Source organism: Synchiropus splendidus, chromosome 11 (assembly GCF_027744825.2).
Source record: "Synchiropus splendidus isolate RoL2022-P1 chromosome 11, RoL_Sspl_1.0, whole genome shotgun sequence".
NCBI classification, from domain to species: Eukaryota; Metazoa; Chordata; class Actinopteri; order Syngnathiformes; family Callionymidae; genus Synchiropus; species Synchiropus splendidus.
This window is the reverse complement of record NC_071344.1, coordinates 1,010,001-1,026,712: the sequence shown is the minus strand read 5'-3', so window position 1 is coordinate 1,026,712 and position 16,712 is coordinate 1,010,001. Positions and strand designations below refer to the sequence as shown.

Here is a 16,712-nt window from a genome sequence, read left to right as displayed (position 1 = left end):
GCAACAACAGCACAAATGTTGGCCATGTCTGACTTTGGACCGAGGGCGATGTGTTGAGTCATGTTTTTCTGCCAGTTTGTGCTTTGTTTGTTCCTCAGGCTTCTGAAGAATAAGCAGAGGGCTTTAGATCAGAGAGACGAGTCAAAGATCGCGGAAAAGAAAGTGAGAAACCTGGTTGGACGCCAAATTGAAAAAGAAAAATCTGCACCTTTCTGAAGAAAAAAGGCAAACTTTTTTTTGTTGTTTTTTGTTTTTTTTTCTCCTGCCAAGTTATACGCAAGGTCGCCGCATCTTTCCTCCCCCTCTCACAGGTCACGTTGTCAGTGCGTGGATGGCCGAGCGCCGATCAGATTTACCTCTGCGGCAACTTTTTAAAAGGCAAAGGTCAGATCTTGGGCGTTCTTCGGCCACTCAAAGCCCTGACCTGGAGTGATATTGGCACTCTACTGAACACGGCACGTGGGTGTTTCGGTGTGTGTCATCGACAACAGCGAGTGGGGGCGCTGGCTGCCTTTCCTCTCTGATTCTCTGTGCGTGTACTTCTGTTTGTTTGTGTCTGTGCAGGTACGGCATGTGTAGCAAACTCCACTGTAGCAGTGTGTGATTTCAGGCTCGGTCAGCTATGAAAGCGCATCTACGTGACAAGAGTGCAGCCGCCCACACACACACACACACACACACACACACTCAGCCCCTATTCATTAATTAGAACCTTCCATCACTCCATGTCTCACTTGGCAATCTCTCCATCTTTCCGTCCTCTCCACTCTGTGCTGAAATCTCTTCATCTCAGTTCGGATGCCTCACTTCTCGCTGCTGGGCGTGAGGCGGCGAGGACTCCCGGTGGGGGTGGTGGGGGCGGCGCACTCTAGTTTCAGGTGGGTTCGGTGGAACGGGGCCCGGCGGCTCCTTGAGGGGCCTCTCTCTCATTTGAAGTGCCCCTCTCTTCAGCCCTGCGGAGGCACTGTTGATGCTAATGACGGAGCGCTATCCTGCCTCTCTTTGAGCCCGGAAACACATCCCGGCTTTTCTTTCTCTGACAGCTCACTGTTTACTCCCGAAGGACCTGTAGCCTGGATCTGCATTTGCGGCAACAGCCTGTGCTTCATTTCTTTCTGATGCTGAAGCAGTTGTAATGGCTGACAAAATGGAAACCAGAAAGCAGCCCCTGCTGTGCTGAGACGTGACATCGCGGCTTACGTGCTAAACCTGTGGCGGCCTGACGCTGCCTGTTTGTGTCCCACCTTTCACACTGTACAGAGACCATCACCATAAAACAGACCGATAAATGAAAAACAAAAAGTCAGAGCGCCACAAATCCAGATGCCTCTTTCACACTGAAACGGCGTGAGAGTACGGAGCGACTCTCACTCATCAACATTTGGACAAGTTCACGCTGCCGTCATCCCCCACTGAGATGACCCAGGTCAACGTGCAGTCATTCAACACGCTTCCAAGTCGTGCAATGACCCTTTCCGTGACCTGCTGAATTCAGTGCACTGTTTCTGCCCGTCCTAAAACATCATTATGGATCATTGATCTTGACCATCTTAACGTAACAGAACACTGTGAAGAAATGTGGTGACGTGCAGTCTTTGCCATCATGTGTTTTGGTGTAAGAAAATATTGATGTACTCAAATATTGTAACAGTTGATTGTGCAATAGTGTGTCAATATTTTTGCTAAAATATTGCTTGTTTTCATGCACATCATTAGCCCGTACCTGAAGATGAATATATTGCTGAACCTACGGCAATGTATCGTATGACCACTCCCTATATCGGGATACGTATCGCAAGAAACCAGCCAATACACAGCCCAAATGTACAGTACTGAGTATGTTTTCCAAGCATCACAGAGTCATGTATGCAAGTTCAATAGATGGGTTCAACTCTACCAAGTACAGGAATGTGATATTTTCACTTGGTTACTCTGGTAAACACATACTCATTTATGGTGTGGTCATTGATGGAGTTGGCGGTTTTTGCTCCAGATAATCTACTTACAGTGAGACACTTTGTACAGTGTGTTCCAAAACACTTTTGCAGGAGGACACACAGAGGTGTGACCAGGGAGCCAGGTCAGAGGCGGAGGAGGAGAGGTCGAGACAAATCCTCTGAAAACTTCGGCTGATTCATGCGCGTTTAGTGGTGTTGAACAAATTATCACCAAGCTAGCCGCCACTAAAATTAACAGTTGGTGAGTCAGAGTACTGAGGAGTGACTCACAGTCTTTTCCATCCAGAGCCCGTAACCTTTAAACGGTGGAAAAAAGGGAACTGTTTCTTGAGTTACCGTCCGACTGGAGTTGTGAATTGACGGTGCTTACGCAGCAGGGAGTTAGAATTTTATGCTTGAATATCAAGTTGTTTTTGTTATTTTTTTAATGACACCGTCACAGGCCTGTTAAGCAAGCGGGATTACTGGTCTCTTGCTAACAAGCCTCATGGCAACACAAAGGCCAGAGCGAACAAAGGAAGTAGCTGGCGCCTCGCTGGAGGTCTCCGAGCTGTTATGAAAATAAGACCTTCTCTGCATAGTGTTTTTTTTTTCCAATCCAGCGACTACTGTATAAATAATATTGCTGGATGGCACTCAGCTCTGGGCTCCCATTCTTTTTGTTTATTTACCAATGTGAAACTCAATTTCACTGCCTCTGACAGCCCCGGTCCTCCCTCCCCGTTCCATTTGCTATGCTCTTTCTTCGTGTTTGTCATGATTTCTACACATTCGTTTGAGATTGGAAAGTGTAAATCGCTTGTGACTTGTCCTCATGGTCCTTGCCTCTAATCATGACGCCTTCCCTCGCCGCCGTTTTTTTTTGTTGTGGTCTGACATCGCCGAGGCCCCTCCCCTCCGGACTCCGCTCTGGACGTCAATCCTTTTCAAAAGTGACTCTGGGAGCTGTATCTCACCCCTCTAAGCAGATTTGGGAAATCGGCCACAGTTCCACTTTCAGATGAACCGGTTAGATGAGTGATATCACTGCACTTTTGGACTCGGGTTCATCACTGTCGCAGTCAAAAGTCCCAAATCCAGATGCCTCTTTCACACTGAAACGATGTGAGAGTACGGAGCGACTCTCAGTCATCAACGTTTGGACAAGTTCACGCTGCCGTCATCCCCACTGAGATGACCCTTTCATGCTGCCGGAAAACACCGGCGCAACAGGCCTGCAGCTGGGCCCCAACCACGCTGCCAAACCAAGGCGCAGTTCGGACTGTGACTCACAGATTTGGTTATCTGTGTCTGTAGATACTGGTGATTGACAGGTGTACCCACCAGAGAAGGAAGAAATACTAGTACTGGGGTAAAAATTTCTCACTCCTGAAAAGTATATTGACAACATGAGTAGTATTCAACTCTTTCATTCATCTCGAACCGCCAAAGTGTCTGAAGAGTATGTGTGTGTGTGTGTGTGTGTGTGTATATATATATATATATATATATATATATATATATATATATATATATATAATGTTGTGTGAAGTCCAAATTTCAGAGGAATTATTGCAGCATGAAAGCACACATATCCTTTTATCGCCCTTGGTAGCACGAAGTCCACACAAGGTGGAGTCATAAGAGCTTAGGAATTATAGATTTGATTAGAATTGTTTTAAGGCATAGAAGTTGAAATGGAAATCTCGAAAAGAATGACAGTGCACAGTACTTGGGGAGTTTTTAGTTTGGGACTGCAGTCAAACGTGCGTCTGAGTTGAGACGTGATGAAAGCAGTCGGGTGGCCCGAGGTTGGCGCAGGTGTAATTCAATGCATGTATGTTGTCACTTTGTTTTCATTTTAAACCGAGCGGCGAAATGTTCATTAGATAACAATGAATTATGGATCCAATGAAACTAGGAGAACATCGTGCAGTATCTTGAGTGCACTGCGTTGCTGCATCATCTCTGGCGACACGCAAGCCGTTACAAACTTTTCAGTGACGTGGCTTTAATATCTGACAGCAGGTTATCAATAAATGAGTACGACACTGAATCCACACACTGTACACTGCGGCTGGTACAGTTGGGTGCCATGATTTAATCATGGAGCGCCATGAATTTTGCATTCTTTGGTCTTGTATGAAGATGATTAAGATCGGCTGGAAGAAGCCGACCGGATGGCGGTTTGATCAGTGAAGCGCTTAGTTGCATGGATTCACAGTGAGTTCCATCAGTGTTCCTCCCTGCTGGACTCATACATTAAATATGCTGTTGAAATGATACAAATCAGACTTGGAACTTTCAAGATGCCACTGGAACCTCACCGAGGAGAAATGGTGGGTGATCGCTGCTGAGTGAGAACAATGAATAATATATCGCTGGGCCAAAGTCATGTTGTCGCAGCAGCGGGACAGTGTTTGTCAGTATTTTTTTGTGTGTACGTGTATGTCTGCAGCTCCCTTATTAACCATAACAATAAATAGACCAATAAACCCAATATAACAATGAAGATACTGCTCTTCCTGCTACCACTCAGAATAATAATGGCAATAACAACTATAATAACAATAATGATAAGATTTTTGCAGATTCTACAAAGAATATAAGTAAATATAAATCTACATTCTTTACATAAATAACAAAGGATTATGTTAAAATATTGCCTGTCATTCAGTTTTGGTGAGTGAAATGAGTGGTGAAATATTTTTCAATATGGAAAAAAATGAATGGAAGTCTGTGGAGAGATGAAAGTGATTTTCTGGTCCACTTTGCCTCACACATATGACGTACCTCAATTGAAATGATCAATCATGATGTGAGCGTCGACTGCGTTTGTGGTGTCATTTATGATTCATTTACTTGTGAACACGTAACTATTTGGACTGCGTCGCACGTATGACGTCACAGCGGAACCTGACTGCTCCGAGCATTGTTAAACACTCACACAAAACCTTTGATGCTGGTCGAAATACATGACAATAAATGACAATGACGGTACATGAAATACATGACAATGTATTTTTCAAATTCAACAACACCATACGCCAGTTCTAAGGCATATTTCAAGCTATGTGTTTTATCTCTCCATTGACCCATGGTCATATTTTTTGTTACCTTGGGTCCCATGAGGCGACGGTAGATGGGTGGGACTTGGGCTCCCCATTCACACACTGAAGGACACCTGATGTTATGTGACTGACTCAGTGGTGACTCTGATTTTCATCCTGATCCCAGATCAATCCTCCTTATTGTGTGAGTCAGTGTGAAGCAAAAAAAAATGTATGGCTCTAACTGTACTTCCTCCAAGTGTCAACCAACCTTACAACTCATTTTAGTCACGCTGGATCGACTTTTTTTCGCCCACGGACATCAGAGTGTTGCCTTTTTTCCTATAGAATTTATAAACGTTATTTGTGGAATACCCACAAACCAAGTGGACTTCACATCACATCTGCTCGGCGCTTGACTCCTGTTTGTTGTCAGTGAGTAATAGTGAACTCTCCTCCCCGCCAAGACTGTGATTCAGCTGCAGCGCTTCTCCGGTGCAGCTCTCAGGTGGCACACGCATGACTCGTCCTACAAAACGCCGATGTGCCTTGTTTGATGTGAGCTCGGCTCTAGGAAACAACCTCCAGGTTTTGACATCCAACCCACGAATCAAACCTTTTAATGGGCACCCTACTGCGGGCCTGAATGAGCGGGAATAACCCCCGCCAGCAGGCTTAGGTCTCTAAATGCGCAGGGGCCTCGAAGGACCGGCTTCAGGGTGTGAGCTGTGCTAGGTGGGAGTGGAAGGGAAGGTCGTTGAAATACCACTGCGGAAAGGTCATTAAGGCAAAACTAAGAATTGTTCGAGCATGTCGAGAATGTTCTATCAAAGTCCTTTATTGTGGTAATGTGCCAACTCATGACTCCAGCTTATGCAGCGCGTGCAGGATCGCGGGCTTCAATAGTGGCTGTGTGCGTGTGACAGACATAAAAAAAGGGACAGAGAGCCTCAGTGGAGGCAGACAGCAGCGAGCGCCTGCAGCAAGCTCAGAGCTCACAGGGTAATGTATACTCACTCCTCGCCGTACCAGAGAGAAGGTGACACCAGTCAATCCCATTCTGACAGGGCAGCTGAGATAATAGCCAGCTTTGATTCCCTGCAATAACGCCTGCCAGTCAAAATGAACGGCATCATGATTGCAGGAAAACACAAGTGTGTTTGTTTGGTGATATGAGTGTGTCACACTGAGGTGTGCAGACTATTCATAACCGTGCATTTTAAGCCACGACGCAGTCTCGAACACTGCTGCAGGCCGCCATATTTGCTGTCCATGAGCAGAGAAGTCAATGTTCCTCGTTGCTGCTGACAAGTGGGACACCACCACACTGAAGGTACTTGATGTCCACGCGAACTATATTGTAATCCAAGTGGTTTCTGTCAAGGTATAGTTTGGTGCAGTGGGAAGAAGAAATGCAACGAAACGTTCCATCCATCCATTTTCTGCTGTCATGGCTGTGGGCTCGAGGCCGGGGGCCCTCACCAGGGGTCCTGACGAGCCACCTCAACTGGCTTCTCTTGATATAGAGCACCAGTGGTTCGACTGTGAGGCGAGCTTCTCTCACTTTATCTAAAGCAGAGTCCACCTCCCCTGCAGGGACGATACATTTCAGCCTGTTGTATCTGGTTCCTTTGCCGTAGGTGAGGGTAGAAAAATAGTGGGGTAAATCAAAGCGTTGTCTGTTGCCTCAGCACTGGGGGGAGTGATACTTCATGATTGAAGACACTGCGCCAGTCTGTGTATTCATGCCACTCATTCCTTCCCTCACTTGTGAACAAGACCCAACATACTCCTCCACCTGGAGAAGGATCCTCGAAGGGCAGCCCCCCTTTTCTAACCAAGAACCGTAGAAGCTGGTCTTCTTCCCTTCTTTTCAATTAAATATTGCTGAAGGAGGATTTATTAAAACAAAAGAGATGAGTAGGAGAGTACAGGCAGGGTTGAGACAAATGTCTCTCGGACTGAGGAGTGGCAGTTAGCGGAGGGGAAGCTTTGCAGGATAGCAGTGAGGCCTGTCGGTCTGTTGGGTTTAGGGGCCAGTAGCTAGTACAGGGTGTCTCAGGGAAAATCGGTTACTCCAGGTGGTGACCGGGGTAAGGGGATTGGGGACGTGGGAGGGTGGGCGGGCTCACAAGCAGCCCGAGGGTTCTCTGTCTTCCTGCAAAGAACGAAGACGTAGCACACTGATAGCGAAGCTTGCGCTTTGTCGAGCATCTTTGAGGTTGCATGTACAGATTTCACAAAAGTCAGTTTTATTTTGGAGTTTAATTGCAGATGCATGAACAAAGTAGGCCGCGTGCAGCTGTGGGGACCTTGGATCTCTTACATTTTTGGGGACATGATTTGGCAGGCCAGATGGTTTGAGCACGCGGAGAGCAGAGGCAGTGTTGGAGGTGGAGATGAGGAAGCCATCCCATGGGCCTCATGGGTGTAGGCAAGGAGGAGGACCTCTGTGTGGCCATCCAACAGGATCCTGTGGAAAAGAGACACGTCTTTAGCTGTAATGGCGGCCTGGCCTGTTCTCCTGATACTCTCTGTACCACATATGCAGCATTCCCTCTGAGCATGAGGCGAAATTAACCACAGTGTGAAAGGGCCTCCACAGATATCGAACGGCTGTAGATAATGATGCTAAAACCGCTCAATGGCTGGGTGCTAGTGCCATTTCTCAGCACATGCATTGAGAGCAACACACTTAGCAGGTTGCACAGCTGAGCTAGGACACCTTTAGCAGTCCACCAAACAGAGGTGACTTTAATTTAGACTCAGTCGGGAGTCCTTACTGGAACACTCTGTGATGGATTCTAACAAATGTACCCAGTTAGTCTTCCACGATGATCTATTCAGGACAATCACAATCACGCCTCTCTCTCACACACAACACTCACACTGTTGTGTCTGCCTTTTATTGCCATGGAGACCTTTTCTTAAAACAACCAATCTGTGAAAAGGCCTGCGAGAGCAGGTTGCCTTATCTCGCTGAGGTTATCACAGGACGTGAACAACCTGCTGTAAGTTTATTCAAAAGAGCCTATTTTGAAGAAGGTTAAGGAAATAGCCGGACAGAAGTTCCGTGCCGCCGAGCTTCCGCGCGTCATCTGTGCCGTGATCATCACTCCAAGGGGTAAAGGGTGCGTGTGGGATGATTGTGTTAGTGGCCCGCGTTTTTTTTTTTTTCTCTTTGGATGGTTGTAGTCAGGGGTCAGAAGACGGTCTGTGTGTTCATGTGTGCCAGCAAACTGGTCTGTGCCGGGCCTCGCATGTGGGTAACGTGGCAGGTGAAGTGGAGGCCAAGAGGGGAAAGTCTTTCAGCTGGAATAAAAGCATTAGTGCGGTGGTAAAAAGGTCAGCTGTAAACTTGTATCAGACTAGCGGTGATCACCATGTGCTGCAGATCTCTGAGGTATTGAACAGGCACGCTCTAATGGCTTTGATATATGGACTACAGGAGTCCCTGAAGAGGTCAATACCATAGCACTTTGTCTCTATGAGCAATGACCCTCTCAAGCTCCATTTAGACGCCTTATATCTGGAGGAAATAGGCTGGAAAGATGGTCTGCGGGTACGAAGGAAAGTCCTCCTGATCATTTCATCCAAGCTTCGACAGAACCAATCTCCAGAGTGATCAGAAATGTATATGTGTGATGTGGCTGTGGGAAGAGCATTTCATTGACTGGAGCGGAACAAGCTAACTCAGTCAAATTGTGTGTGAGATCACTGCCGGCGGAATTGCACGAGTGAGTGAAAGGGATTCACGGAGGTGACAGGCAGACTCTGGCGAGACATTTCTGGATTCATTCAGCACTCGTCCGTGTTAGTCTGTAAAACCGAGATCGAGCACACAAGGGCCGGAGAAAACAAAGGCCTCGGACAGAGCAAAGCACTGTGCTTGATTTGGGCCGGACATAATGGCGCCGGTTGCGGCCCCTTCTGGGGGTATTGATTTGAAACTAACCTTTTGTGTGAAATATGAAAGACGCCAAACACTGCTTATGAATGTCTGCTGTAATTGGAATGAGCAGATGCTGCTAAATTGTTCCTCTGTGTTCAATAACACACTTCTTGTGCTATTTTTTTCTCCCCTGCCCTCTCTGTTCAATTCCCGCTTTCACTTTCCTGCACTGCTCCATCCTTCTTCTTCTTCCTCCGATCTTTATTTCCCGCACTCCGTCCATACCTCCTGCTTCTTTCCATCTTTCTCACCCTCTTCCACTCACAGATTGTGCACTCTATGCTGTGGCTGTGCTTAGTGACTGAGTGAAGCTTTAAGAGCCATGGAGGAGATGGATAGTAAACCCTACCAGCCGTTGTCCAAGGGACGCCATGAAATGGAAATGTCCTACACCAGTTCTTCTGACGAGAGCGAGGATGGCCGTGCCCACCACCGCTCGTACACCTCACGTGAAACCCTGCCTGACTACACACACGAGCTCCGCCTCACTCTTGGTTCACACCGGGAAAGGCAGAACAACTACAGCCAACCCCAACCAGGTATTCCGCCACCTTCAGAACTAGGCCTCATCTCATCATTCGCCATCCAGAGTGTTTTCCTTGAACACATTCGCCTGCTCAAACTGAGACATCCCCCTGACAAAACTGAATCCCTCCAGCTGCTCTTCAGTCGGCGGCGTGGCCCGGTATTGGCACCTCAGCTCGAGGTGTCTGGAAAATTGCCTGGAAGGCCAGCGAGTGACATCCTTGTTAAACGCTCAAATCACCTGAACTGACACACTTACCTTAAAATATACAGTAGAGCGCAGCCATAGTAGCAGAGAGGGCCGACTCACACGCGATGGCGTTTAAGAGGACCTGGGTGAGTTACCCATTACAGTCCACAATGAGCCAGACGGACGGTCGCAGGCAGCCAATTACCTCTCCTCAGTGGAGGTGATATTTCTCTCCCGCAGCTAAACTAGGTCAACCCCAAACCTCTGTGGCCTCACCTGGGGTGGAACGGCACCCTTCATTACGCACACGCTGGCCACTGTGGGTGGACACGTTGACACATGGAAAAACTCTTCTCCGGCGGTGACAGGAGGAGAAATGGGCCAGCGCCCGCCGTGATGGATGGCCTTTATGCAGGCCATGTATGGTGTTAAGAGAGAAGCCGCACCTCATCGGCAGCACGGCCGGGTGCTGGGTTCACCCTGATCAATACGCACTTGTTCCGTCACCACTCGCTCGCTTCTCGCCAGCGAGGTTTAGCCGTCATTATCCATTCATAGCCCTTACGACTCCTGACATTCCTCAGGGGATCTCTGAGTTTGAATGCCACCTGGCATGGATTTTGTCATGTCATCATCACTCGGCCACCAATAGAAAAACCGCCTGCAACTCTTTTTCTGTTTTCACAACAAACCTGCGTTGCCATCGCTGTCATATGGTGAGGTGCAAAAGACCCCCAGAGCAGCCTTTGAAATGTCAACGACCGCCAGTTTTGTGAAGCACATCTGTTCATCTTTGGGCACCAGAGTTATATATAGCACAGCCTGGCGAAGTAACCAACTGTTAAGGGGGGACCTTGCCTCCAGTGACATTTTTAATGGATTGCCGCGCTCCTGACAAAGATCAGCCGATTCATTTCTCCTCTAAATCCCCACCCATGTTCCTCCTACTTCCCCTCATCCTTTAAACCTCCACACGTTGTCCTCCCCTCCCACTTCCTCCTCCCCCCCATCTGTGTATTCAGCCTCGTGATTGCCATTTACTGCTGTCAATTTTGCCATAAATGCATCTTTTTCATTTGTCCTTTCCTTTCCAGTTTCACTTAGAGAAATTAAATGACTCACATCTTCTGGAAATCAGGTCGTTTTCGCCGGTTTGGAAGGACAGTGAGTAACACTGAGCAGTGTAATTACAGGGTTGGACTTCAGTCCTGAGCGCTGCTGTTTGCCACTTCAATTGGAGACACTGATCCAATGGCATGTTGAGAAAGTGGATTTCAACCTCTCAGGCTCCAGACACAGTTTGAGTTGGAAGCATTTGCGAAATGATGAATGTGTTGCTATTGATCACGTAGAACAACAAGCATTGATGAGTGAGGGAACAAATCACCCAATCATTACACTGAAAAGTCATTTTTTCATTTTTCGACATTTTCATTCAGACAACTCAGTGCTATTGTTGTAGAAGACAACTGTTGTGCAAATCTGATTTGGATTCAACCGATATGTAACATTTTGCAGTGCAGTTTTGTTGTTTTTTGTGCTGTGAACAGATTAAGAAACTATGATTGTGTGTTCCATAGTTGGTAATGAATTAAAATTATGGCCATGTTATGGATGTATAGAAAAGAACTCCATCAGTCATCGACAAATCTCATTTTAACTTTTACTTTTAATCATCTTTTGTGCTGCAAAATAGTAAAACTGTTGTAATGAAACAATTTGATTAAGTAACGTAGTATAAATGAGTCTAAATATGAAGAAATTGAAAACACAAGTATAATACAGTATTGAAAACAATGTGATAAAATACACACTTGAAAAGATCAAAATCAAATCATGACTGAAATAAAATTGTGATGAAATATGCGTCTATAAAATAAACATTAATATCACTGATGAAATAAAAAAAAGAGAATAATGAAAAAAGTCCAAATAAAGAAACATTTCAGATGAAGTTGAGTGGTTCATGTAAAGGGTAATTTCACTCACGATCCAATGCCGAAGGACTGAGCGAATGCCATGTTTGTCGTGTTGCAGGAGCAGGACATCGTAGTGCGCCATGTTTGGGTTGATCGATCAACTGATCAACATTTATTGATTACTTCAGCACAGAACTCGTAGTTATTCCTCATCTTGGAGTCGAAACACGCAGAAAGAAAGGAATAATCTATCATGATAAAGAAGACCTCAACAGTCGGCACCTTTCTGGCATGAGAACCCCTGAGACTAAACAACATGTGAATACCTGCAGCTCCAACTGGGATCACAAATACTTGACATAAATTCAGATGACGCTTCGACGATGAGTGGAAGTGTTCCGACCAAAGCCGGTCTGGCGCTCGTCCAGAGAAATATATTTAGTATTCAGTGATTTTTTTTTGTTTCTCTTACCTTATGCAGACAGGAGGTGGCGGCCATCAGGACTTTTTGAAAAGCAGTGGCTTCAAGGCTAGTCAGGGTGATATGGACAACAATGCAGTCTGGGAGCGAATAGCAGGAGAAAAGCTCCCACCACAACTGTGTAGTTGCAGGCTGGCAGGCTTTATGAGGTCACCAGTGGATCACAGGCCGGCGTGCGTGATGAGGCGACGTCCACTGCAGCATTGAGTCATCCTTCTTCATTAATATGTACACAGCCACCGGGATGGTGACGCTGTCAGCAGGGGCTCTGGCCTGCTTCATTTTTGGTTTTGAATCGATGGAAGCTGTCATTTGTGGGAGGCATGATCAAATGGTGCCACGTAGAGCGGTGACTTCAGACTAAACCTTTGGCAAGACTTTGGTATTGAAATGTCCTGAGCGCTGAATGCCAGCACATGTGGATTTGAACTGCAGGATTACAGAGCTGACCGCAATTTGGTGAACCGCTGCCCACGACAAGGGTTTGGGTTATTTTCAGGTGAAACACTCTAGTGAAGGTTTTGTTATTCTCTTTGTCGGACACTCGCCATGTCACTTTTTTATGATCATGGACTTTTCAAAAGAGGAAGCTGAAGATGAGTTTGTCTTTCTGGGAAAATTTTATTTGGTACACGGGACATGATATATACACCGTAATGTCTGGACTATAAACTAAAAACTGCTACTGTTGCCCGCGCTCCAATTATACATTGTGGCTAATATATGGATTTTTACAGGCGGCCTTTGTTTGAGAGAATTACAAGCGTTTTATTGAGCTAGAAGCGCTCAAAATGCGCTGTTTCCGCCCACGTGTCCGTAGCGCCGCCCACAGAGCCGATCTCCTGGAGGAGCGGCGAGGAGAAGCAGCAGCTGAGAGCAGCTGTGGTGTCGGAACTTGGGACACAATTGGAGCTTAAAGGTCAATAAAAGATGTGAGGAGTTGATGATTCTAGTCTGTTTCATGAGTCAGTCTCCATCCTGGAGCCCGCTTTCCAAACTAGTTCACAAGTGATCCTCATGCATTTTTAAGCCGTTCTACGGCGCAGACAGCACCACTGCACCCGAGGCGTGCCATGATTTACTGCCAAATCATGTTGCCGCTAGCACAAGATAGCGGCCGACAGCAGTGAAACGTGAGTCGCAAACCTCTGAGGATAACATGGAACTCAGGGTTCCTTTTCCAAGTGACAGAGCGCTGCTGAACAGTTACACTATTCAGTCCTTTGGTGCTCGACCACACCATTACAGGGCGACCTTGGTCCGAGTCTACCGGACTGCCGGTGAGAAAAAAGGGGAGTCAGACAATGCTCTTTCTATTATCTGCAAGATTTATTTGCTGGCCCTCTAAAGTCATTAAGAGGAGCGTGAAACACAAACGATTTGAAGAAGATTTAACGCCTTCTCTGAGCTGCTCGAAAACGGCCTGAATTGTGGCCTTACAGACCAATTTCAGACTAACAGTAGTGGGCAGCGGTGACCAATCTCTTCTGCGGTTTAATTCTGGCTGCGGGTGTGAGTCACAGTCGGTCTTGACCCCATCAAAGAGCCGCAGCAGGACACATCCCTGGTCAATGGTCAGCAGCATCGCTGCTTTCATCGAGTGTGTTCAGACTCAACGCACACTTGTTCCAGCTGAACCAGGATCTTTCTTCTGTCTTCCGCTCTATAGATTTCAATTTATCCCATCGTTCCTATTCTAATTGCATCAGTGGCAACACTTCTACATTTTAAACAGCAAACTCAGCCGGTGAGGAAGAAACGTACTCAACTCCCCGCGCAGAAAAAAGTGGAGTTCAATTGAATAGAATTGAATTGAAGTGTAACCGGAGGACGCACACAGTATATCTGATGTTCTCGGATAACAGGTTGATGCTTGAGATTACAGGGCCTTCTGATAGCAGAAAGCATATGAGGTTCAATTTTTCCATCAGTCTGAGTCAATATTAATAAGGTTTGATCTTTATCTGATCTCTTCACCCCACCAAGGAGAATATAGATGAGATCAGCGCTGTGTTTGAGCAGCAGTTCAATACATCTCCAGCTCAATAACACACGCCAAGCAGCCTGTTCAGGATATCGCTCCTCTGAAAATGCTGAAGAAAAATCAAGAGTGGCATTTTGATTTTGGCTTTGGCTGCACAACTTTTAATAAACGCTCGCTTGAATTAATTTCAGCTTAGTGACACCACTTCGGCGATACGGGCGGTTGGGCTTGGATCACACACCTGGCGTGATGTGATGCTGCAGGGAACCTCGATGTTGAATCGGCACCAGGTTGTTGGCAACTTCTTCTGAAGCCTGACCTCTTGTCGGAGAGCAGCTTTTGGCGCCAGCTTTAGGAGGTCAACGACATCACGCCCCCCGGGGGACTTTCTTTTTAGGTAGAACTAAAGACAAAATGGGCAACACAATCGGAAGTGATGTCAGATCGCTGTACGCAGGAGTTGGACTCGGGTGATGCCCTCATCATCTCACCTGCACTCATTCACCATCTCTGATGTGTTCCATTATGTCAGGTAGGACTGATGTTGGGATTACAGAAAGATGACAGAATGTCGACAGGACCAAGTGATCCAGCTGAGGGGAAACAAATCAACAGAAAAATATAAAATTCACCAACACTAATGTGTGCGCTGCGCGGGTTTCCACCCAGTATCCGTTGCCTACCACGAATCAAAGATAATTTGGGGGCTTTAAATTGTCCCCAGTGTGTCTGTGAGGGAACGTCTGCCCCGGCCTCCATCCACCCTATCGATGAATGAATGAACACGTTTAATCTTTGAGATGCGGGGACACCATTTTGGAAGGAAATCATTTTATCTTCCACTTGCTTCAGGATCTGACCCGTTGGACTTGTTTTTGTTTTGTTTTTCAGCGCAGAACACACCTCAAGAGAAATGCTCTCAAACACATCGTTAATAATATTATCATTTGTCATTATTTATGAAATGCAATATTGTTGATACATATGCTTTGACGTGCAAAATAAATGTTTTATTCTTTCAAAATTACGAAATCAATTATTTTATCTCATGTCCTACAAGGAATTAATAATAATAAAATACAACATAATACATACATGTAATAAAATGAGTTTATAACATCAACTTATTTTTGAAATTTATGTAAAAATTGATTTTCTATACTGTAGCTTCAGGGTTACTCTTGGGCGACTAGCTTAGTTATTTTTATCTGAGTCTTCCGACTTAAGAGGACACACCGTGCACCACTCACTGATGAATGTGTCAACAGCAGTAAAATTTAAACTCACCTCTCCACGCTGCTTTATGTTTTTGTTTCATCCAGATTTCATTGTGGTGTGTGTTCCTCAGATTTAGACTTCTGTAAGCCTGGCCAGATGAGGAGCCCAGACTACCACATGCACCAGCAGCAGCAGCAGCAGCAGCAGCAGCAGCAGCGTCAGGAGGAGGAAGAGGAGGCTCTGTGCTCCGGGCCGGCCGCTCACATGCTCGGCCGCGGTTACTCCCTTGGCGTGAGTTCAGATGTGGACACGGAGCCGGAGGTGGACCCGTCCCCTGCTCACGGCCTGCAGCACATGTGGATGCGCGGTTTGAAGTCGGAGCAAAGCTCCTGCCTCACAAGCCGCGCCAACTCCGCGCTCTCCCTCACTGACACGGAGCACGACAGGAAATCTGAGCCGGACAATGGTGAGTGATGAGACCACACATGTTACAAAGAGAGCTGTCTTTTGATGACCGGTGTGTGGAAGATTTTGACCATATAAGAGGGGGCTATTCATATTTTATTCATACAAACAATGAGGACTCCATGGTGGACTGCGCAGGGCTCTGAAACCGGTCCTCAAAAGCCGCAGTGGGTGCAGGTTTTCATTCCAACCAGCCACCAATTCACTACTAAACAGGTGTGTGTAGTTTGTCGTCCGCTGATTGTGAGTCTGGCGCTGCTTGTTTCAGCTGACACCTGATCGGTTGCACCCACTGTGGCCCTTCAGTGGATCAGTTTGAGACCCCTCAGATGAAAAACGACCAGCCGCTTCACTTACACCACTAACATTTAGCGAAAAGCAACATTCTCTACCACACAAGTATTTCTTGGAAGACAGAAGCTAAAAATTGACATGTTGAAAAACATCTGCAATGGAAATGATGTTGGCTCACAGAGACCAATCTCACTCGTCGTGGTTGCTGCCTCTGGTTCAGATTTTGATTTGCTTTCTGTACTTTTTCAAGCACTCACTCTATGACAACACGAGCTCCTACAATTACTCTCTGCTTGGTTCTGTTGAGTGTGTGTGTGTGTGTGTGTGTGTGTGTGTGTGTCATCCTAACCTTGTGCAACCAAGCCATTTCCTGCTGCGTGATTTATTTAGCAAAGACTCTCTTCCTTATTTCATCGACTGCTTGTGTTGTTAGTCCAACAGCATTGAGGAAAACTTCCAATAAATCAGCCTTCTGCAGGAACCGTACTTCTTGATAATTATCATTGAAAGACTCACAAACTCATGGATTATTCCTTATAAATGATGCATTGTGGTGTCATTATTCTAAAAACAAAATGCTGCTAATGAAGCCAAAGAAGAAGATAGAAAATGAGAAACTGCCTTCTCAAGGTTTGAGTCGGAGCCTCGGGCAATAATGTGAGTGAGGCTTGTTTTTTCTGAAGTAATGCAAATGCAT

At 46.3% G+C, this 16,712-nt stretch overlaps 1 protein-coding gene across 3 annotated transcripts in view; it reads left to right on the top strand.

Annotated features, from left to right (window-relative positions):
- Positions 1 to 16,712, top strand: part of tenm1 (teneurin transmembrane protein 1) — a 229,552-nt gene that overhangs the window by 11,418 nt on the left and 201,422 nt on the right. For 2 of the 3 annotated variants that reach the window (XM_053879955.1, XM_053879954.1), the window contains exons 2-3: positions 9,207 to 9,478; positions 15,387 to 15,722. In XM_053879955.1, coding sequence (XP_053735930.1) covers positions 9,262 to 9,478; positions 15,387 to 15,722 — 553 coding nt within the window. In that variant the 5' untranslated portion in view covers positions 9,207 to 9,261. The remainder of the gene's footprint in view (positions 1 to 9,206; positions 9,479 to 15,386; positions 15,723 to 16,712) is intronic. The other variant, XM_053879956.1, reaches the window with a different exon arrangement.